The sequence below is a fragment of the Grampus griseus genome (genome assembly GCF_964374135.1).
Source record: "Grampus griseus genome assembly, chromosome: 16".
NCBI lineage: Eukaryota > Metazoa > Chordata > Mammalia > Artiodactyla > Delphinidae > Grampus > Grampus griseus.
Genome location: NC_139010.1, coordinates 85,875,671 through 85,899,262, shown reverse-complemented (window position 1 = coordinate 85,899,262; position 23,592 = coordinate 85,875,671). Strand labels below are relative to the sequence as shown.

Here is a 23,592-nt window from a genome sequence, read left to right as displayed (position 1 = left end):
CAAGTCTTTCCCTCTGCCTCCTCTCCCTCGCTCACTCTTCCACCCCCTCCAACACCCGCCCCCTCCCCCCCTCCAATTAGAGATGTAGCTATTCCTGAGTCACCGGCCTCCTCCCCCGGGTGCTGTTAAACCCGACACTGGCTTCCCAGGGCTCACCTCACCACTGTCTGGGCCACATTTGACCTGGCCGATCCCTCTCTCCCCCTTGCCTTGGCTTGTGGACTCAGCCCTGCACAGGCCTCCTGTCCACCTCTCCAGTCTCCCCCGCACCTGCTTCCTGCCCACGGCCCAGGGGTCTCAAGAGCTGCCTCCAGCACTCCTCGCCCCGCCACGCTCCCCCTCTGCAAGCTCACCCGCACGCCATCACCTCTGCACACCTGCTCACAGGCCTGAGCCTCCAGCCCCGGACCTCTCCTCCCAGCTCAGACACCTCCCACAAATGTGGGCTCTGAGCACCCGATCCACATGTTCCACAGAGAAGGCCCGACGTCCTCCTGAGCCCCACTCCACCCGCCCTTTCCCGGAGCTCCCCAGGCTGGCCCGTGCCCCCATCCACCCCCAGGTGTGCAGTCCCCTGGCTCTCCCTGGCGCCACGTCCATCACCCAGTCTTCACCTGGCGCCCACGGAACATGCTCAGACCCACGCACACCGCTTAAAGCAGTAGGAACGAGAACCGCCCTGGCAGTCGCGCTCTCCTGCCCCCACCCCCATCCGCACTGCTGTGCCCCCCACCCCGCGTGCCCCTCCCCAGGCCTTGGCAAGCGCTACTCTTTGGACATCCTCTCCCCTTCCTTCTCTGTCCAGCACCTGGCCCCTCTTTCAGACCTCAGCCCAACTGCCCTGAGCTTGGGGCACTCTCCCCAACACCCCCCTCGGGACCTCACCCCTCTACAAGTGGCCTGGCTCCCGCGCTTGCCCTGCCGGCGCCCCGGGCGCACAGTTACTCCGTGCGGGTGTGATGTCCTCTCCCCACGGGGGCGGCCGTCCACCCGGCTGCCTTTTCAGGCCCAGCTCAGCCCCGGCCAGTGGCAGGGGGCAATTAACTATTTGCAGGATACATGAATGAATGAGCTAAGGAATGCAGGACCGCTTTGTGGGAGACTGCGAGGGGCTTTCAGCAGAGGGTCAGGGCCCGAACCCTGGGCATCCTGGACCGGCAGGGACCCAGATCGGAACCCGTGGCAGCTGCACTGGGCAGCCCCGCGACGGGGGTGGGCAGGGGCGGGAGGCGGGGCAGAGCCTGCGGACCCGCCTGCGAGGACGCGACCCCGGTCAGGCGGGCGCCTCGCCCTCACGTCCTCTCCGAGGGGCTGAAGGCGCTCTCACCGGGTGGGCGCCGGAGCGGTTCGCCTCCGGACAAGTATGGCCCCGCCGCCGACCCGTAGGTCCGGCGCCCTTCTCTGTCGCTAGGCAACCCCCGGGCCGCGGAGATAAAGCCAGCGGACGTTGGGCAGCGGGCGCCTCAGCCGCCGGCGCCATGGACCCGGTCATAATGCAGGAGCTGGCCCGCGCCGAGAGCCAGCAGGGTGGGTGCGGGGGCCGGGACCGCCCGCTCCCCGCCCCTGGGGAGACCCCGGGACCCGCCGGTCACCGCCCTCCCACCGGGAGGCTGTCCCCGCCCTGTTGACCCCCGCCCTGCCTGATCCAGTGACCCCTTGAAGGCAGCACTTCGAGGATTTGTCTGACTTGGGCAAACTAAGGCGCCTTTTTAAAAGGAAGCCTTTCGTCCTTCCTAAGCGTTCCTCAAGGGTTATTCACCTCACGCTGCTCCTGAAGCAGGAGCCGCAGAGCTGCTGCGGGGCCCGGAGGGCTGAGCTCGGGGCATCTCGCTGCTGGGCTCCTTCCCCCGGAGAGGACCGGGCCAGCGCGGGGGCCAGCACGGGCTTGCCTGCCCGACCCCAGCCCTGTCCCGGGTCCTCCTGACCGTCCCCACTGCTGCTTGGTGGGGCAATGGCTGCGTGATGACCAAATCTGCCTCAACTCCTGTCCTGATAGATGCTGCGTCCCTGAAGAGGGCTTATCAGTTGATCAAGTCCGCCAACCTGGGGAAATCAGAGTTCGACCCCACAGAAAGCTTCAGCCCCGACCTGTTTGTTTTGTGTGCAGAACAGGCCCTGAAGGTGATTAATCCCAGGGGTCCTAGGGAGGCGCCTTCAGGGGACCCCAATTTCTTGGTTTGTACTAGAATCGGGAAGCGGCAGCCCCTGGTGGGTGGTCCACTGGGCCGCCCCCTCTGCGAACCTCCTGGGGGGGGGTCTGTGTTCTTGCGCAGATGGGGCAGCCCGAGATGAGCGAGGACTGCATCCGGATGTACTTCAAGGTGAAGGGGCCGGTCACCCAGTTTCTGGGCCGAGCGCACCTGTGCAGGGCCCAGCTGTGTGCGCCCAAGTCCACCGAAAACATGGTGAGAGGCGATTCCGGGCCCTGTCCCAGTGTCCCCGCCAGCCCTGCGTGCTGCTTCCGCCGGATTTTCTTTACTGTCCTTTGGATCATGAAGGCTTGGTGTGCACAGCCTTGAGTGTCTTGGCGAGGTGAAGCGCACCCTTAGCTAGCTTGCCATCCTGAAATGAATATGTAATTGTCCTACTGTGTTTTTCCCCTGAGAGGTTGCTTCCATTCTCCTCAAAGTTCCACGGCTTGTACCGCCGCAGTTAAAATTCCCCCACCTCCAGACGGCGTCAGGCTAGACTCACCTTAAAACGGCTTTGTTGGGAGTTGGGTGACCAGATTCTTCTCAGTGAAGTGAGATGCCGCATTTCCCATCTGTGCTTTTCCCTGAGGGGTCTGGCTTGTGTCCTTTTGACCTCTGCCCTTTGTGTCCCCGTGCCTGGTGGTGCCTGCAGCACAGGTGGGGCGCAGGGTGGGGTGGGGGTGGGCTTCCAGGCTTCCAGGGAGGGGGCGGAGCTCCTGAGAGCTTCTGTGGGCGTCCACTCCCCCTGTTGACACCCTGGGGGCCAGGCCGTCTTCAGAGAGGCTTAACGTTCAGGGGAGTGACGGTGAACAGTGATTGATGTTCTAGTAGCAAATTTGATCTAATTGTGCATTCTTTATGTTGTTTAGGAGGAATTTGAAAATTGCGTGACTCAGTATATGAAGGCAATCAACTTTGCAAAAGGAGAACCAAGGTGAGCATGACGGAACGGCCGTTTCTAACTGAGTGTGTACAAGGTTTAGAATCAGAACTTACCAGGTGGTTCTGTCTGTTTGGACGCCGGGGTTTTTGTCTTGTTTTGTTCGTGTTTTACTGCATCTATGGCTGTGGGCTCACGTCTCTAGCGTTGGAGCTGGGCCGCGTGCACACTGGACCCTTTAGCTGCACCCTCTTCCCTGTGCAAAGGTCTCTATGACCTGCAGATGCCTTTTGCCTGCTTTCTCTGTGGGAACCTTGCCTTTGACCAGTCCCCAGGCACCTCCCTTTCTTGTCCTCTCTGGGGGGTTGGCATCTGGGCTCCCTCCCTGCCCTGCCCCCACCGACCTGTGCTCCCCCTGGCAGATTGCCTGGCCCACGGCTTCGTGTCTGGAGGTGTGATTCCCCTGAAACTCCAGCACAGTTTTCTACTCAATTACTGCTTAAATATTATTGAAATTGTTAAGTTTGCATACAAACTGGTATTGATACAGCCTATTTAAACAGGACACAACGTTTAAAGCACATTTAAGTATAAACCCTAGGTTCATTCATTCCTTCTCCTAGTGTCGCTGTGGATGGCCTCCGCTGGCCAGCCCCTGTCGTAGGTGCAGGGGATACAGGGCCCAGCTCCGCAGACCCTTCCTCAGCGGGGACATCTGGATGGCAAGGCCCGGCCTTGAGCCAGAGGTTCTAAGGACAGTGGGTGTTTCAGGGGGACCATGCCCTGGAGCCCTGAGCCCACGCTGTGGGCACCCTTGGGGAGGGGCCTGGTCAGTGCTGCACTGCAGGGGTCTTGGGGGGACGTGCAGACTGCCTGGGGAGGACCAGGAGCCTTGGGGGCTGATGAGGGGTCTGAGTAGACCCCACGAAGGAGCAGGCAGCCTTGCCTTCCTGCTGGGCCTGGCCCGCCCTCCTCTGGGTCGCAGCGGTCATCGGCAGCACCGTCCATCAGACAGCCAGCACCGCCAGGGACCTGGGTCCTGCAAGGCAGAGGTGGCCCCTCCAGAGAGGCGCCTGGGTTCCCTCACTCGGGTTCTCCTGGGGGCTCCTGCAGCCCTCAGGGAAAGGCCCAGCTTCTCGGGGCGCTCTGCTTCTGCCCCAGCATTCCTCCTCACCCACCGTGCACTTCATCCGCTCGCACGGGGACCCCACCCAAGCCGCTTTCCCTGTACTGCTCTCCTGGCTGATTCCTCCAGGCAGCCTTCCTCGATGCCCCCTGCACTTGCCCATTCTTGTCTATCCCTTGAAAGCCGAAGGAGGCCTTCCTCATTGGGTACTTTTATGGGGAGCTGATCGCTTTTCAGAATGGCCAAAAGAGTGATGGGATCTCTGGTCTGGACCCAGGAGCCTGTGGCGGGGTCTGAACTGGAGCCACCTACGCGGCTGAGCAGGGCACGTGGCTGCCTCTGGGAGGATGCTGCGTCCACCCGACATGTATATCTGGCAGCCAGGCCAGGGCGGCTCGGGCAGGGCTGTTGCACCTGCCAGAGACAGAGGCCCTGGGTTCCCTCAGGAAGGGGCTCAGGACGGACTGGCTCTGGGTGAGCCTCACCCACCCTCCTCTTGTGCCCCAGGTATTACTTCCTGGTGTATAATGCATCGGTCCTCTACTGGCAAATGGTGAGGCCATTTCGCAAGCCTGGGTATCACCACCGCCTGATCCCCAGCCTCTCCCAAATCGTGAGTGTGTTGAATCAGACCGAGGAGGATGACAAAGGCTGGCGGGCCGAGCTGATGCTGTGAGTCCCCAGACACCCGGCAGACGCTGGCCTTCCCCTCCCCCCTCCCATGACCACATCTCACACCGCAGCCCTGGCAATGCTTTCTAGCCCGAAGTTAGAATCAGGTTTTGTGTGTCTTGTCTGCACACGTTTCTAAACTCTGCAGATGGCATCACAGTGTCCTGATCAGACAGGTGTTACCACAAAACACGTGCTTCTACTCAGAACCCGGGAAGTGGGAGCCTGTGTCATAGTCCTGGCTCGTGGTTTTGAAAATAAATAAGTTGTGAATCTAGTAGACATTCTAGCAACATACAGCTTGGCCCGAGTGCTCACGCATCCAGGTGGCCCCACTTAGGGAAGCTTGCCCTGAGCGCATAACCCCAGGGACAGACAGGCCTGCGTGGATGTCAGCAAGTGGTCCTCAGGCGGGCTGAAAGGCGCTCGGTGACACTTTCCTGTATTTGGGTGGCATTGTTTGCGGCCAGTGACTTTGTGGATGCTACTGGCGGGGCCCAGAGGGTCGGCCCTGAAGTTGGAATCCAGAGTGTGCAGGCATTCCTCACCTGCCTTACAGCTATTTGGGGAGGCCTTAACCGAAAATAAGTAAAACTATGCTCTTTCTGTAAAACACCGTTGTTTGAGTCCTTGGTACTCACAGCCAAACAGGCCCCTTTCCCTTTGCAGGCAGTGGCCGAGCTTTCCAGCCCCGGCCTCAGCTCAGTGAGCCCCATACTGGGCGTGGGGTAAGGAGCTGGCCAATCCCTGCATCTTTCTGAAATTTGTAAAACATGAAAATATAATAACCGGGTTATTAGCCGTTTGCAGCAGAAAATGACTTCATCCAGGTTTAACATGGACGATTTCTGTATTATCCAGGGAGCTTCTGGAGTGTTATCTACAAGCTGGAAGAAACGAGGAGGCCGCGAAGTTTTGTGCCACTGCAGCCCCGTTCATCAAGGCTAATGCGCCACAGAAGTATCGACAAATATTTGCTCTTATGGTAAGTTGGAATATTCCAAACTGTAGAAAGAAGTATTTTCTTAAGCCATTGTTCAGGAAACTATGTATAAAAAACAGACAAGACCATCCACTGAGAGATACAAAAACATACATACATATGTACCAGCATGAACAGAACAAAACAAAATCTTTTCCTTCGTTGTGACTGAATATTTCCCTTTTTTTTTTTTTTTTTAATATTTTAAATATATTTATTTATTTATTTATTTATTTTTTAAACATCTTTATCGGAGCATAATTGCTTTACAATGGTATGTTAGTTTCAGCTTCACAACAAAATGAATCAGTTATATATATACATATGTTCCCATATCTCTTCCCGCTTGCGTCACCCTCCCTCCCACCCTCCCTATCCCACCCCTCCAGGCGGTCACACAGCACCGAGCTGATCTCCCTGTGCTATGTGGCTGCTTCCCACTAGCTATCTACCTTACGTTTGGTAGTGTATACATGTCCATGCCTCTTTATTGCTTTGTCACCGTTTACCCTTCCCCCTCCCCATAGCCTCAAGTCCATTCTCTAGTAAGTCTGTGTCTTTATTCCTGTTTCACCCCTAGGTTTTTCATGACATTTTTTTTTTTCTTAAATTCCATATATATGTGTTAGCATACGGTATTTGTCTCTCTCTTTCTGACTTACTTCACTCTGTATGACAGACTCTAGGTCTATCCACCTCATTACAAATAGCTCAATTTCGTCTCTTTTTATGGCTGAGTAATATTCCATTGTATATATGTGCCACATCTTCTTTATCCATTCATCCGATGATGGACACTTAGGTTGTTTCCATCTCTGGGCTATTGTAAATAGAGCTGCAATGAACATTTTGGTACATGACTCTTTTTGAATTATGGTTTTCTCAGGGTATATGCCCAGTAGTGGGATTGCTGGGTCATATGGTAGTTCTATTTGTAGCTTTTTAAGGAACCTCCATACTGTTCTCCACAGTGGCTGTATCAATTTACATTCCCACCAACAGTGTAAGAGGGTTCCCTTTTCTCCACACCCTCTCCAGCATTTATTGTCTCTAGATTTTTTGATGATGGCCATTCTGACTGGTGTGAGATGATATCTCATTGTAGTTTTGATTTGCATTTCTCTAATGATTAGTGATGTTGAGCATTCTTTCATGTGTTTGTTGGCACTCTGTATATCTTCTTTGGAGAAATGTCTATTTAGGTCTTCTGCCCATTTTTGGATTGGGTTGTTTGTTCTTTTGTTATTAAGCTGCATGAGCTGCTTATAAATTTTGGAGATTAATCCTTTGTCAGTTGCTTCATTTGCAAATATTTTCTCCCATTCTGAGGGTTGTCTTTTGGTCTTCTTTATGGTTTCCTTTGCTGCGCAAAAGCTTTTAAGTTTCATTAGGTCCCATTTGTTTACTTTTGTTTTTATTTCCATTTCTCTAGGAGGTGGGTCAAAAAGGATCTTGCTGTGATTTATGTCATAGAGTGTTCTGCCTATGTTTTCCTCTAAAAGTTTGATAGTTTCTGGCCTTACATTTAGGTCTTTAATCCATTTTGAGCTTATTTTTGTGTATGGTGTTAGGGAGTGATCTAATCTCATACTTTTACATGTAGCTGTCCAATTTTCCCAGCACCACTTATTGAATAGGCTGTCCTTTCTCCACTGTACATTTCTGCCTCCTTTGTCAAAGATAAGGTGACCATATGTGCGTGGGTTTATCTCTGGGCTTTCTATCCTGTTCCATTGATCTATATTTCTGTTTTTGTGCCAGTACCATACTGTCTTGATTACTGTAGCTTTGTAGTATAGTCTGAAGTCAGGAAGCCTGATTCCTCCAGCTCCATTTTTCGTTCTCAAAATTGCTTTGGCTATTCGGGGTCTTTTGTGTTTCCATACAAATTGTGAGATTTTTTGTTCTAGTTCTGTGAAAAATGCCAGTGGTAGTTTCATAGGGATTGCATTGAATCTGTAGATTGCTTTGGGTAGTAGAGTCATTTTCACAATGTTGATTCTTCCAATCCAAGAACATGGTATATCTCTCCATCTATTTGTATCATTTTTAATTTCTTTCATCAGTGTCTTATAATTTTCTGCATACAGGTCTTTTGTCTCCTTAGGTACGTTTATTCCTAGGTATTTTATTCTTTTTGTTGCAATGGTAAATGGGAGTGTTTTCTTGATTTCACTTTCAGATTTTTCATCCTTAGTGTATAGGAATGCCAAAGATTTCTGTGCATTAATTTTGTATCCTGCTACTTTACCAAATTCATTGATTAGCTCTAGTAGTTTTCTGGTAGCATCTTTAGGGTTCTGTATGTATAGTATCATGTCATCTGCAAACAGTGACAGCTTTACTTCTTCTTTTCCGATTTGGATTCCTTTTATTTCCTTTTCTTCTCTGATTGCTGTGGCTAAAACTTCCAAGAATATTTCCTTTTTAACAGCACTGAATTTTTTAAAAAGTTAGCAGAAAATTAGTAATTTAAGTAATTACGGCAACAGTGTGTAAAGAGCATTCATCACATATTAATTTTATATATAGGAATCAAATTGTATAAGAAAAACTAAACATAAAGCATAATAACTGAGAAAATAATTGTTAATTACGAAATTTTACTTTTAAAGGAGGAATGTTTGTAAAATAATAGCTAAATAAAATATCTGGTCTTTCCCTAATTATTTGCTCAAATCTCTGTTAATATTCTGTTTTCATCTTACAACAGGTCCGACATGAATTAATGGATGAGCTTCAGTTAAAGGAAGAAGAGAGAAGTTCTATTAGCCTGTCTGTCACTTTCCAGATTAATGTGCTGAAAGCGTAAGTGCTTTGGGAAGGGGGATAGGCGCCGACTAGTCTCTGTGCCGGGGGGGGGGGGGGCACACGTGCAGGGACGGTGAGGCTGGATGGCGGGCTCGGCCTTGCCTCCCTTTACTGAGAAGCTCCGAGGAGGATGCCAGAGTGAGTGCAGCTCGTCAGCAGTGAGGAGGGTGGTTTTAGAAGAGAGGGACAGCAGCCATGTCAGATGCTTCAGTTGGCCCTGCCAGAGGAAGCTTGAGACCTGACCATGAGCTTGAACAAAAAGAGAGTAGTTGTGGGTGAGACCCTCATGGGACCGGGTGACAGTGCATGGGGGAGATTATACGGAGGTAGAGACCTGCTGTGGCGAGAGGGAAATAGACGGTAGAGAACCTGGTGTGTGTGGTGAGGAGATCCCGGTGTGTGTGAACGAAGAGAACCCGGGGTGTGAGGAGATCCTGGTGTGGGTGCGTGAGGAGATTCCAGCGTGTGAGTGAGAAGATCCCGGTGTGAGTGGGGAGGACAGCTGTCCAGGGGGAGGCAGGTGCTGGTCTGGGTTGGATCTGGGCAGATGGGAAGGGCCAAGCCTCCCTTTCGGTGGGCTCTTGGTGTGGGACTCGTTCTGGGTACAGGGCCTGTGCACGGTGTCCTCGGGATCCGTCCTTAGTGATGGAGGGAGATAGAGCCTGGGCTGGCAGTGAGGGAGGAGGGCGTGAGAGGTCATCAGGAGAATGGAGAAGGAGAAGGTCTTAGGCCTTAGGCCTTCTGTTCAGTGAGGACACAAGTTCATGGACTTCAGATTTTTTTAGGATAATTTAAAGAAATCTGACAGGATCTTTTGGTTATTTAATATTTGATTAAATCAATCTATATTCTAGAAAACTGGATAAAAATGATTTATCTGAAGATACCAACAAAATTCTGAAGGATACCTATAAATGTTTAAGTTATTACGATCACCAGAACTTGCCTTCAGTCAGAGAGGAAAAGTAAGTGTTTATGTTTTTGCAGTTTCACATCTATGTACAGCATTTCGTAGCTATAGGAAAATGTGGAAAACCACACAACCATCATTACGGAAGCAAGTGTCAGGCATCGTGGAGGTGTCAGTGTTTCCCTCTAGTCTTTTCATGTCCTGAGGTGTGTACTGCTTGGCAGCACCTGGGTTATGAAACTTCACATCATACTTTTTAAAAGTCAAATTCGACTTCTAGTCACAAGTGCTTTTCAAGTTACAACACCATCTTACACCTTCTGAATAGACGCCTCACAGCTGAGCTGCAGAGGAGCGTGCCTCTCCCTGAGCAGTTCCGTTGTCAGCTCTCTGCTGCCTGAGTCCTGCGAGCACTGCTCAGAGCTCAGTCCTGGATTGGATTCCTGGGAACTGGTAGTTGAGCCAGAGGCTGAAAGAAGGTCTGGAATGTACCCCCAGTTCAGCTCTTTCATCAGGTGCTCTGAGTTGCTCTAACTCAGAGCAGATCCTGCTCGTCCCGTGCCTGGGCACAGCCTCCCTGAGGGGCCCTGGGAGGTTCCAGAGGGGGGGCCGTGGGGACAGAGGGGACCACATGACACCAGGACACCTGCCCTGCCTCCTAGGACTGCACTGACTCCACTGCAGGTCCACTCCCTGCTGAAGTGGAACTTTTTTTCATATATTTACGGACATTTTTTTTCTCTCGTTAATTTTCCAATGATTTCTTTTGCCCAGTTTTTAAAAAGTAGGTTGTAAATCATTTTACTAAGGACTTGCAAAAGCTTTTTCTGTTTCAAAATTTGAGCCCTCCAATTCCAGTATAGTTATCAATTGTGTCAGTATGTTTACTTTTTAGGTCTTTGAAAACAATTTTTGATGTACAGATGTGTTTTATTTTTATTTTTTTATTTATTTATTTTTGGCTGCACTGGGTCTTCGTTGCCGCGCACGGGCTTCTCATTGCGGTGGCTCCTCTTGTCGCGGAGCCTGGGCTCTAGGCGTGCGGGCTTCAGTAGCTGTGGTGCACGGGCTTAGTTGCTCCACGGCATGTGGGATCTTCCCGGACCAGGGCTCGAACCTGTGTCCCCCGCATTGGCAGGCCGATTCCTAACCACTGCGCCACCAGGCAAGTCCCCAGCTGTGTTTTATTTAAGATAAGAATAATTTGAGCTGACGTTCATCCCCCAGCATCCTGGACCAGGCTCCATTTAGACCCGTCAGGGAGTCCCCACGCTTCTGGCCCAGCAGCCCAGTCGGTGGGCGCTGACCTGGCTCCCGCAGGAGCCCCGGCATGTGGCCTGCACGGAGCCAGCTGCGCCCCTGCTCCCGCGCCCGCCACACGCCCCCCTCCCCCACCCCGCCTGTGGGCCTGTGGCTTCGCGGTTGCCAGGTTACTGCATGTGGCTTGTGATGTGGCTTCCCGAGTGCTCAGCCCAGCTGCTCCCCAGGCCTGGGAGGGGCGTGGCCCCTGCTGGCCTGGGTCACAGGCTCAGCCGCTTGGAGATGCTGTCTGTGGGGTCAGGTCCTTCCTCAGCCCCGAGGCTCCAGCCGTCTGTGAGGCGCCCGCTGACCCCTCCCCACCTGAGCGTCTGTATCTAGAATTCGGGTAGAAATAAAAGTTCTGTGATGTTAAGACCGAAAAAGCACTGAAAATCAGTGCTGGCTCCCTTTGTGGGTTCTCCCTTCTTCCCTGCACAACAGGCCCAGGTGGTGGGAGCTAGGGGAGGTCAGAGGGGCTGTGGGTCTGGAGGCCCCACCAGGGTGCTTGGAGGTCCGGGCTGCACGGGTCGGGGCAGAGGGCAGGGACCTGCACCCACCCCCGTGAAGGGAGACGGGAGGGCGCCTATTGCAGCGGACAGGGTGCTTGCTTCCGGAGTGGGTGCTGGGAGGTGGAGGTGTTGGATAATGTTCTCCCGGCTGAGAAGCGTCTCTGAGACTGAAAAACAAAGCAGGCAGCTCTGTAAAGTGCAGTTAGGAAGTTCATTGTGGGGACTGACACACAGGCAGGACCAGTCTGCGGATGACAATCCAGAGGCATCCGCAGCTGTGCTCCGAGCCACCAAAAGGGGCGCAGGGGACTTAAGGAGGACTTAAAGGGGCCAGAGCTAACACTGGCACCTGACTACCAGTGGGACCGAGGGTTTACCTCCCCTGGGGGTTCCGTGACCACTGTCAGCACAGGGCACTCTTCAGTTTTCGTATCAGGTGAAGGCAAGGGTTAGCATTGCCGGGGCTCCTCTGCTTTGGACGCATTCCTTGTGAGTGGGCGGAAGCTGGGTCGCGGTCACTAGAAGGAGGCGGGGGTGAGACTGCGGGCCTGAGAGGAGCTGACCAAGTGCAGTCCGTGTGGTCCGGCCACAGTCAGGTTATGATGCCTGCCTCGGAAAGAGCAGGGAGGTGTTGGCTTATCCCCAAGGGAGGCTGGCATGTCTGGGGACGCTGCTGGTGGCCACTGTTGCTGGTGACCAGGGGTGCTGCTAAACACTCCACCGTGTGCAGGACGGGTCCCCACCCAGCAGAGAACTGCCTCATCAGGACGTGATGGTGTCAGGCTGGGAACCATTGCCTTGATTCCTGCAGTTTTATATTAAGTCTTAAAATCAGGCAGTTTAGTCCTCTGACTGTTCTTTTTCGGAGTTGCTTAGGAGAGCCTAGGTCCTTTGCATTTCCGTGCACATCTTAGCATCAACCTGCTGATTTCCACAAAGACCACGATTGGCACTTGGTGACTGTGAATGCTCTGGTCACGGCCCCGAGGAAATGTGTGTCTGTCTCTTGTCACCCCTGCCCCCCACCAAGGGCTCAAATGGTGATGCCCAGGGCTCACAGCCCCTCATCAGGCTGCACCTGCACCTGCCCTGAGTCAGTGGAAGTCCCTCCAAATCCTGTGTCAGGGCCAGAGGGGGCTGTGCTTAGGGACGCTCACCATAGGATTTCTCTTCTCTATTTTATTCCTGCCTCCCCTAAATGACAGCTGAAGGCTTATTCTACCCACAGGTGGGTGTTTCTTGTTGTCTCCTGTTGACCCAATGCTGTTTTGTTTCTGTTTCCAGAATTCTTTTGCTTTTTGAATTAGCTCATCTTTCTCTGATCTTGAAATGTGGGGAGATCACCTCTGACTGCCTCTCAGACTTGAAGAAGATGGACAGCAAAGTAGGTGGTCAGGGACTGGGTGCACCACCCCTACTCACTGTGATCTTGACATGAAAGGCAAAAAACAAAAACAAAAACGGGAAAGGAATTCAAAATCCCCTCACCAGGAGGGCCTAAATTGTTGTATTGGTAAATTTCCTTTCAGTCTTTTTTAAGTGCAATTCATACAGTTGAGATGATGTGATTTTTGCAGTTTTGCATCAATAGTATCATTAATGATAAATGGATCAATTTGTCAAGAGAATATAACAATTGTACATGTATATGCATCCAACATTGGAACACCTAAATATATTAAGCAAATACTAACAAATCTGAAAGCAGAAATAGACAGCAATGCAACAATAGTAGGAATCTTTAATACCCCGCTTTCAACATGGATAGATCATCCAGACAGAAGATCAATAAGTATATATTGGGCTTGAACTACACTTTAGACAAAATGAGCCTAATAGACATCCGTAGAACATTCCATTCAATGGAGGAAAATACACATTCTTCTCAAGCACACATGGAACATTCTCCAGGACAGATCATACATTAGATCAGTGGTACCCAAGCTTCTGGGCACCAGGGACCAGTTTCAAGGAAGACAGTTCTTCCACAGATGGTGGGTGGGGGTTGTTCAGGTGGTAATGTGAGTGCTGGGGAGCGGCAGGTGACACTTTGCTCGCTTGCCTGCCGCTCACCTCCAGCTGTGCGGCCTGGTTCCTAACAGGCTGTGGACTGGTACTGGTCCACGGACCGAGGGTTGGGGACCCCTGTGTTAGATCATGAAACAAGTCTCAACAAATTTAAGATGATTTTCTGACCACAGTGGTGTGAAACCAGAAATCAGCAACAGGAGGAAAGCTAGAAATTCACAAAAGTATGGAAATTAAACAACATACTCCTGAACAAAGAAAAAATCAAAAGGGAAAAAAAGATTTTGAAACATAGGACAATGGAAGTACAACATACCAAAACTTATAGAATATAGCAAAAGCAGTCCTAAGAGGGAAGTTCATAGCCAAAAACACCTACAATAAGAAAAAAGAAAGATTTCAAATAAATGACCTATATTTATACCTCAAGGAACTAAAAACAAAAAACAAAAAAACAGAACAAAGCCAAAAGTTAGCAGAAGGAAGGAAATAACAAAGATCAGAGCAAAAAACAAATGAAATAGAGACCAGAAAACAAATAGAAAAGATCATTGAAACTGACAGCTGGTTTTTTGAAAAAATAAACAAAATTGACAAACAGCTAGACTAGGAAAAAAAGAGAAGACTCAGAATCAGAAATGAAAGAGGAGACATTACAACTGATAACACAGAAATACAAAGGATCATAGAGACTACTGTGAACAATTATATGCCAGGAAGATGAGTAACCTATAAGAAATGGATAAATTCCCAGAAGCATACAACCTACCAAGGCTGAATCATGGAGAAATAGAAAATCTGAATAGACCAGTGAGTAAGGAGATTGTATCAGTAATCAAAAAATCTCCAAACAAGGACAAGATGACTTCACTGGTGAATTCTACCAAACATCTGAAGAAGAACTAATGCTAATCCTTCAAAAATTCTTCCAAAAAATTGAAGAGAAAGGAACACTCCCCAATTCAGTTTACAGGGTGAGCATTACTCTGATACCAAACCAGACAAAGACACTATAAGAAAAGAAAATTACAGGCCAATATCCCAGATGAGCACAGATGCAAAAATCCTCAACAAAATACTAGCAAACTGAATTCAGCAGAACATTGTAAAGATCAAACACCATGATCAGTGAGATTTATCCTGAGGTTGAAAGGATGGTTTAATGTAGGCAAATCAATAAATGTGATATATCACGTTAACAGAATGAAGGGTAAATATACGATCATCTTAATAGATGCAGGAAAAGCATTTGACAAAATTCAACATCCTGTCATGATAAAAATGCTCAACAAATTAGGTATAGAAGGAATGTACCTGCACATAACAAAGACCACATATGACAAGCCCACAGCTAACATTATATTCAATGGTGAAAGAATAAAAGCTTTTCTTCTAATACCAAGAATAAAACAAGGGTGCCCACTCTTGCCACTTCTGTGCAACATAGTACTGGAAGTTCTAGCCACAACAGTCAGACAAGAAAAAGATATAAAGGTCATCCAAATCAGAAAGGAAAAAGTAAATGTGTCTCTGTTTGCATTTGGCATAACCTGTTTATACAGAGAAAACTCTAAAGACCCCACCAAAAACCATTAGAACTAATGAGCAAATTCAGTTAAGTTGCAGGATTCAAAATCATCATCCAAAAATTGGTTATGTTTCTGTTCACTAAAAATGAACTATCTGACAGAGAAATTACGAAAACAATTCCATTTACAATAGCATCAAAAACAGTAAAAGACTTAAGAATACATTTAACCAAAGAATTGAAAGACTTGTGCACTGAAAACTAGAAGACATTGATGAAAGAAATTGAAGAAGACACAAAGAATGGAAAAATATCCCATGTTCCTGGATTGCAAGAATGAAAATTGTTAAAATGTCTATACTACCCAAAATCACCTACAGATTCAATGCAATCCTTATTGCAATTCCAATGGCATTTCTCAAGAAATAGAAAAAAAAAAAATTGTACGGAACCACGGAAGAGCCAAAGCACTCTTGAGAAAGAAGAACAAAACTGGAGGCATCACACTTCCTTATTTCCAACTATACCACAAAGCTATAGTAATCAAAACATATGGTACTGGTATGAAAATAGACACACAGACCAAGGGAACAGAATTGAGAACCCAGAAATAAGGCCACACACATAATGTCAACTAATCTTTGACAAGGGCAACAAGAAAACGCTGTGGGGAAAGGACAGCCTCTTAAATAAACGGTGCTGGGAAAACTGGCCACATGCAGATGAATGAAATTGGACCCGTACCTTACACTACTCACAAAAATTAAATGGATTACAGACTTTAAGACCTGAAATCGTAAAACTCCTATATGAATACATAGGGCAAAAACTTATTGACATTGTTCTGGGCAATGATTTTTTGAATATGACAACAAAAGCAAAAGTAAACAAGTAGGACTACATCAAACTAAAAAGTGTCTGCACAGCAAAGGAAACAACACAATGAAAAGGCAACCTATGGTATAGGAGAAAAATATTTGCAAACCATGTATCTAAGGGTTTAATATCTAAAATATATAGGGAACTCATACATCAGTAGGAAATCATCATCATCCAATGGGAAACATGGGCTAAGGACCTGAATAGACATTTTTCCAAAGAAGATACTCAAATCGTACATGAAAAGGTGCTCAACATCATCAGGGAGATAAAATCAAAACCTCAGTGAGTATCACCCCACACCTGTTCGAATGGCTGTTATCAAAAAGATGAGATAACAAGTGTTGGTGAGGATGTGGAGAAAAGGGAACCCTTGTGTTCTGTTGTTGGGAATGTAAATTGATACAGCTATTATGGAAAACAGTAGGGAAGTTCTTTAAAAAATTAAAAATAGAACTACTATATGATTTAGCAATCACACTTCTGTTTGTATGTCCAAAGGAAATGAGATCAGGATCTCAAAGAGATACCTACACCCCCATGTTCACTGCAGCATTATTCACAAAAGCAAGATGTGGAAACAACCTAGGTGTCAGTTGATGGATGAATGGATAAAGAAAATTGTGTGTGTGTGTGTGTGTGTGTGTGTAATGCAGTGTTATTCAGCGATGAGAAAGGACATCCTGCCATTTGTGACAGTGTGGATTAATACGCTCAGTGAAAGAAGCCAGACAGAGAAACAGAATAGCCTGGGGGTTGCCAGGGCCTGGGGGTGCAGGAAGTGGGGAGGTGCTGATCAAAGGGGACAAACTTTTAGCTTTAAGATGAATACGTTTTGAGGATCTAATGTACAGTTTGGTGACTACAGTTCAGAATTTTGTAGAGTATACTTGAAATTTGGTAAGAAAGATCTTAAGCATTCTCACCAAAAAGAAAACAAAACAATAACAATGTGAGGTGATGGATGTATTAATACATTTGATTATGGGAATCATTGCACAATGTCTATGCTTTTACACTTTACTCTTTAAATATATACAATTTTATTTGTCAATTATACCTAAATTAAAATTTTTACATAAAAATAAAGCAGAGTAGACATTTCAGAAAAAAACATTAGCAGACGTTCGAAGGTATAGTAATGCAAACTATCTAAAATGAGACAGAAAGGAGAAACACTAAGGAGGATATAGGGAACATCAGTGAGCTTGGGACGACTTGAAGCAGACTCTAATGTATATGTAATCAGAGTCCCTGAAGAATAGAGAAAGAAGGGGACAGAAAAAAAATATTTTAAGAAATAACGGCTCAAAATTCTAAATTTAATCGTCTGTAAAGAGCAGGAAATTATGTACTGAGGAAAAGAGAGAAGAATGACAGCAAACTTTTTGTAGGAAATAATACAAGCCAAAAGACATAAGATCAACATCCTTAAAATATTAAAATAAAATTAAAAATAACTATCAACCGGGCTTCCCTGGTGGCACAGTGGTTGAGAGTCTGCCTGCCGATGCAGGGGACACGGGTTCATGCCCCGGTCCGGGAAGATCCCACATGCCACAGAGCGGTTGGGCCCGTGAGCCATGGCCGCTGAGCCTGCGCGTCGGGAGCCTGTGCTCCACAACGGGAGAGGCCACAACAGTGAGAGGCCCGCGTACTGAAAAAGAATAAAAAAACAAAACCAAAAAAACTATCAACCTAAAAAATCTACACTCAGAGAAAATATCTTTGAAAATCAGAGGCAAAATAAGTATTTATTAAAATATACAAAATCTGAAAGAGTCTGACTTATACTACAAGAAATTTTAAAGGACTTTTTCAAGCAGAAGGAAAATGATGCCAGGCGGAAATCTGGATCCACACAAATAGTGAGGAGGACCAGCAAGGGGAGCCGCATGAGTCACACAGAGACGGAAAAATCTGTAAATCTCTTGAAAAGATAATTGGCTATTTAAAGCAAAGATAACAACATGGATCAAAAGACTCAATATTGTTCAGATGTCAGTTTTCTCCAGATTGAACTGTACATTCAATGCGATTCAATCAAAGTCCCGGCAGGAGTATTTCAAAAATTGGCAAGCTGAGTATAAAATTTATGTGGAAATGCAAAAGATCTAGAATAGCTAAAAGCAGCTTTGAAAAAGCAGAACGATGTCAGAAGACGAGCACGACCTGATATAAAGTCTCCATGGTTGAGACAGGGTGGCCTTGACATGGAGACTCACAGAGACTGAGGGACAGGACAGGGTCCAGAAAGAGACCCACAAGCGCGGGGCCTCCAGCTTGCATGAGGTGCAGAGGCTTCCGGTGGGTGACAGAGCATCTCATCCACAAATGGTACCGGACAAGGAAACAACCACGTGCGAGAACGTGAGCATCGGCCTGCACTTCATACCGTGGACAGAAATCAACTCAAAATGCATCATAAACCAAAACGTGAGTTAAAATGATAAAACTTCTGGGGAAAACGTTAAGAGAAAACAATAAGAGGAAACTTTGTGAGCTATTATCTCACAAGCACACACCTAGTAGACGGCTAAGCTGGAGACTAACCGTCCCAGATGGCCAGGAGTGGGATGGGAAACGGCAACCCCTTGGGAAAACAGCTGAGCAGTTTGTAAAAGTAAAGTGTGTGTCAGCCACCCACCCAGCAAATCCCAGGCCCCCGCCACCCCGCTGCCTCCAGCAGGACGCCCCGTCCAAACCCGGCAGGGATTCAATGAAAGAAATCAGCCAAGTTTCATAACAGAGCGTTTGTCTGAAGTTGGTGTAGTTATTTAAAAGTTCTGTGTCCAGTGAAATTAACTATCAAAGGTGAAAAACAATTTTTTTCTAGCTTTCTCATTCAAATCTTTGCATCTTTTGGAAACATTTGAAGTTTTTCTTATATATATTTGTATCATCTAATTTTTATTTGTTGAATTTCTACCTAGTACACGAGTCATATTTTTAAATGGTCTTTGAAGTTAATGAATGTGCGTGATCGGTTTCGTTAAAACTCTCCATCTTACACAGCACCTCCTGTGCCCCGCAGGATCCCGGGGAGCTAATTGAAATCGAATGCCTGGAGTATGAATTGGAAGCTGAAAGACTTGCAAATAAAATGAAAATCTACACCCGAGAGGCTGTGGAGGTAAGTCCTCGACTGGGAGCCGCAGCAGATGCTGAACTGTTGTGCAGGTTCCCTGGACCCTGTGATTTGACTGGTGCCAGGTTTGGGGGGGAGACCTGACAGGCACGGGCCAGCCCCCTGTGCCCTGGTTTCCCACCCGTGACTGTGGCCTCTCTGGCAGGAGCTCCAGGGGCCTGGGTGTCCCCCAGCTGCCGAGGCCGGCTGCCGTCCTCCTCTGCGGCACGGAGCTGGACCCCCCACGGCTCCCAGGGCCACCTTGGCCTGGCGGACGTCTGGGTTCATGCAGCCCATTCTCTGGGCCAGGGGCTGGGGTGGGACCATCCTCTGGCCAAGCCCTCCTGCGGCCTGTGTGGAGTGGCCCACCCCAGCACACTGATAACACTTGCCATTGGTGATCGCTGAGTCCCCGTGAGAGCACTTTGCCATCCTGACTCAGGTCCAGGAAGGCACACGTTGCCCCGGCTCTAGTGCGGGGCTGTCGGCCTCGCTGGGCTTGGGAAACAGAGGGGCTCCAGTGAAGTGGTGAGGTCATCACGGGATGGGGGAGGGGGGACCTCGGGGAGGGTGGAGGGCAGGTCCAGAGGACCCACACGAGCGTTCCTCCCTCGCTGCCCCCTTTGGAAATCCCTGACTTGTCTAGAATATTCCACTGGTATTTACTGAGGAGGCAGCTGTCTCTCTGAGGAGTTGGCGCACGGCAGCCTGGTGAACACGGTGGCAAAGTGACAGACCATGTGAGCTCAGCGTCCTATGTAATGCAGTCAGAGCTGGTCCAGCAGCCACCGCCCGAAAAGGAATCCAGCAATCATTTATGTTCTTTAATAAGAATCCTGCAGTTGGAAAAAGGGAACCAAAATACCCTGAAACAGAGTGATGGCGGCTGGCATTTCTTTGGGGCCCAGGTGTCCGCCCCCTGGCTCAGCTCCTGGGACCCTCTCTGGAGCCCTGGAGCCGGGCTGTGCTGCCCCTCTGGAGCAGGAGAGGCAGCGTCGGTGCCGTGAGCTCTGCCAGGGAACGATCAGCTGGGCCGGGGCTCCGCGAGTTCGAGGCCACCTGGGGGATGTGCGTGTTCCCTTTGGACTTGCCCAGGTGGCTGCCCCTGCCGGCGTTGATCTTCTCGAGGGAGGTCGTGGGCTACCTGTTGACCGCGTGCTGGTGCTGGCTGGTGGTGGCGCAGAGACTGCAGGGCTGTGTCCCTCTGCCTTTGTCGGCCTCGGACCTCGGGCCAGGGGCCCTTCAGGGACACCGGTTCAATGAGGCTTTGATGGACACATCTTGGCAGGCAGGAGTCACAGGGTCTGAACCCCAAGCCTGTGCTGGTCCCTGTGGCTTGGGAGCAGCACGAGGGGAGGCCCCCAGGTGCCAGAAGCCAGGGCCCATGGACATGGCTGAGCTTAGGCGGCAAGGCAGCCCTAGTGGGCGCTGAGGGAGGCATGGAGCTGGTGAGGCCCCTTGCACAGGCTGAGGCCGGCCAGCGCCTGTCTGCTGGGCAGGGCGTGTGGGGCACGGACTGGAGGAGCTGTTCACTGGACGTCACTGGGCGTGGGCCCCATAACTATACAGGGCCAGGAGATCAGCAGCTTCGCTCAGATGGGCTCACAGAGGAGAGACGCACCCAGAGGGCGCAGAGCCCGTTCTAAGGCAGGGTCTCGACCGCAGGCCATTTCCACGGACAGACTCAGACTGTGGGCCTGGGCGCCCCCTGCGGCCTCCTGGGCTCAGGGTCGGCCGGGGCTGCCCTGGCTCGCCCTGTGCTGCGCGTTTGCCCCCAGCCTCACACATGGGCCACTGTCTTTTGTGCAGACCCAGCTGAATATAGTACAGAGACTGGACATGGTGCTCCGGCGAGCTGTGCGCCTGGGCAACCCGCGGGTCATCCACGTGGTGTGCGCCACGCAGTGGAACACCTGCCTCCCGCTGCTGCAGCACGACCTGCGGCACCATCTGCGGAAGTCGCTGGCCAGCATCGCGGAGGTCCTGGAGAAGATGGACAGGTGGCGGTCCTGGGCTCTCCCCCCGGGGGGAGACAAGCGGGCGGGAGACCCTTGGGGTAAGGACGAAGTCCAACTCATTTTCCCAAAAAAGTGGGCAGGAAGGGCAGCAGGACTCCACGGCTCCCCGCAGAAGGGCCAGCTTGAGAGGCCGGCAGGCCGTGGGGGAGGTGTGTCTGGAGTGCGGGGGGCAGGGCCTTGCAGGGGGGAGGCTGGGGGGCACCCGGGCGGCGCCCATCTGAGGTCGAGAGGGGCTGAGGAGATAGGGCTTTGTCAGGAGGGTCCTGGGCTGCATGGCAGGGGGATGGCAGGGCACAGGGCCTGTGGGCACAGGCGCAGGAGGGAAGGTGGAGTGGGCGGTGAGTCAGTGAGGCCCCCCGGCTGGGGGTCGCAGCCCATGGGGATGCTGCAGTTGGTCCCTGGCAGACAAGGGGTCTGGGAGACGGGGACTTGGTGTGTGGGCAGAGAGGAGCTGTGGGGGGTCACCCAGGAGGGGCTGCAGCCGCAGGGAGGGGCGGTGGGGAGAGCTGCCCTGCCCCGTCTGCTCCTGTGATTAATTAGGGTTGGGTTTCGTCGCCTACTTGAGCCCTCGGAACAGGGGTCTCGGCAGGGGAGCCAGGGACCTGGTTGTCAGCCTGAGGGTGGGCAAGGGGGGTCCCCAGGGTCTCCGGTATGGTTCATTTCCTGCCGGCACCTGGGGGTCTTGGCTGTGAAGAGCTGCATCTCTCTTCAAATCTGGGATTTTTACCCATTTTGAAAATAGTTTCTCCTTCTGGAATCCCATGGGGATGTATGACAGGCTCCTAGCCCAGCTACCAACCCCCCCCACCCCGCCCCCAGCGAACTTTCCGCGCTCACGGCCCCACCCCCCATGTGTGACACGCTGAATTCTGACAGATTTCCTCCAGGCCATTAGTACTCTTTTATTTTACAAATTCTCTAATTTTCCTTCCTTTCTTTAGCCTATGTTTTTAAATTTTAATGACTATTTCTTCCAAAATATCCTTTTAGTTTATTTTCATATTTGCCTGATTTTTAAAAATAATGTCTTCTAGTTGCCCTCTTTTCCTCTGACAGCTCTTTTTCTGATTAACTTTATTGAGATATAATTGCACACAATAGAATACAAACATTGTTAATGTCCCTTCGTTGTGTTGTTTTTTAATCATGGGTGGGTGTTGAGTGCCGTCAAATGTTTCTTCTGCATCTATTAAAAGGTCTGTGACTTTTCTCTTTTGTTCTTTAATGTGGTGAATTATGCTGATTGAACTTTGAGTGGTGAACCAACCTTGCATTCTCTGCATGGTCCTGACATATGTCAGCGTGTTGTTAAGGATTTTTACGTGTAGGTTCATGAGGACGTTGGCCTGTGATTTTCTTCTTTTGTAATGTCTTTGTCAGGTTTTGACATCAAGGTCATGCTGAATTTATTAAATGAATTGGGAAGGTGGGAAGGATTCTTCCTCCTCTGCTTTCTGAAGGAGTTTGTGCAATCTTGGTGTTTTCTTCCTTAAATGTTTGATAGAATCCAGTGAAACCATCTGGGCCCGTCTGAAGCATTTCTTTTTCCATCCTTTCAATTCTCATCCTCTGTGGATCTTCCAATTTAAAGTGTAGAACACAGCTTTTAATAGCATGTAGTTTGGCCTCACTTCTTTCTGTCTAGTATGATAATCTCTGCCTTTTAACTGGAGTGTTTAGTCTCTTTGCGTTTAGTGTAGCTTTGAACTTGTCTACAATCTCATCATTTGTTTCCAGTTGTCCCTTCTGTTCTGCTGCTGCTCTTTCCCTGCCTTCTTTGAGGTTAATTGAATTTTTTACCATTGGATTTACTTCCTCTATCAGCTTTTTTGTCCACTGTACCCTTGGGGTGGGGGGGATTGCTGTAGGGCTAACAGTGCACATCCTCCTTAGCTAAGTCTGTGTGAGGTGGTGCTTCCTACCCGGCAAAGGGAAAACCTCACGCATTTCCCGTCATCTACCCCACTTTGTGTGGTTGTTGGCATGTCTTTTACTTCTCAATGTGTTATGGGCCTCATCTTACAGGTCATTGTTTTGCTTTTAGCAGCCAGTGGTTTTTTAAAGAAAATTACAGAGAAAATCAATAGTCTCTTATATTTGCCCACTTCTTTGTCAATCCCACAGGCTCGCTCTTCTTTCTTACCCTCAGATCCAAGTTTCTTTCTGCTGTTATTTCAGCCTGAGGAACTTCCTTTATTTTTTTCTTGTAATGCATGACTGCTGGTGATGAATTCTTTTGGCTTTTGTTGATCTGAAAATGACTTCACCTCACCTTCATCTTTGAAGATTATTTTCACCAGTTGCTGGATTCTGGGTTTACAGATTTTTTTTTCTTTAAACCCTTTGAAGAGGTTGTTTCATTTTCTTCTGGCCTTCGTAGTTTCTGATAAAAACCCAGCATCTGGCCCCTCTTACGTTCTGACTGTGGGTTACCTTTTCCTGTTTCCTTGCATGTCCAGTCGTTTTTTATTGTGTACCGAATGTTGTGGTTGGTGCACTGTGGAGTCTGTGGATTCTGTGATCTTTTTAAAGAGAGTGTTGCTTTTTGTTCTCTTGGGTACTTCAGTTACGGGTTGAGAGCTGGCTTCTTGTTTTGTTGGCCATATCTCTGGAAGTTTACAGTGTCTTCCA

The 23,592-nt window shown here is 49.4% G+C and overlaps 1 protein-coding gene across 1 annotated transcript in view; it reads left to right on the top strand.

Annotated features, from left to right (window-relative positions):
* Nucleotides 1-1,478: 1,478 nt before the first annotated feature.
* Nucleotides 1,479-23,592, top strand: part of CFAP46 (cilia and flagella associated protein 46) — a gene marked incomplete at both ends in the record, with an annotated part of 92,703 nt that continues 70,589 nt past the window's right edge. Inside the window, 11 exons of the mRNA XM_082673264.1 lie at nt 1,479-1,527; nt 1,997-2,121; nt 2,274-2,405; nt 3,062-3,126; nt 4,706-4,870; nt 5,732-5,855; nt 8,566-8,660; nt 9,518-9,628; nt 12,666-12,765; nt 18,851-18,949; nt 20,753-20,943. Of these exons, the coding sequence (XP_082529390.1) occupies nt 1,479-1,527; nt 1,997-2,121; nt 2,274-2,405; nt 3,062-3,126; nt 4,706-4,870; nt 5,732-5,855; nt 8,566-8,660; nt 9,518-9,628; nt 12,666-12,765; nt 18,851-18,949; nt 20,753-20,943 (1,256 nt within the window). The remainder of the gene's footprint in view (nt 1,528-1,996; nt 2,122-2,273; nt 2,406-3,061; nt 3,127-4,705; nt 4,871-5,731; nt 5,856-8,565; nt 8,661-9,517; nt 9,629-12,665; nt 12,766-18,850; nt 18,950-20,752; nt 20,944-23,592) is intronic.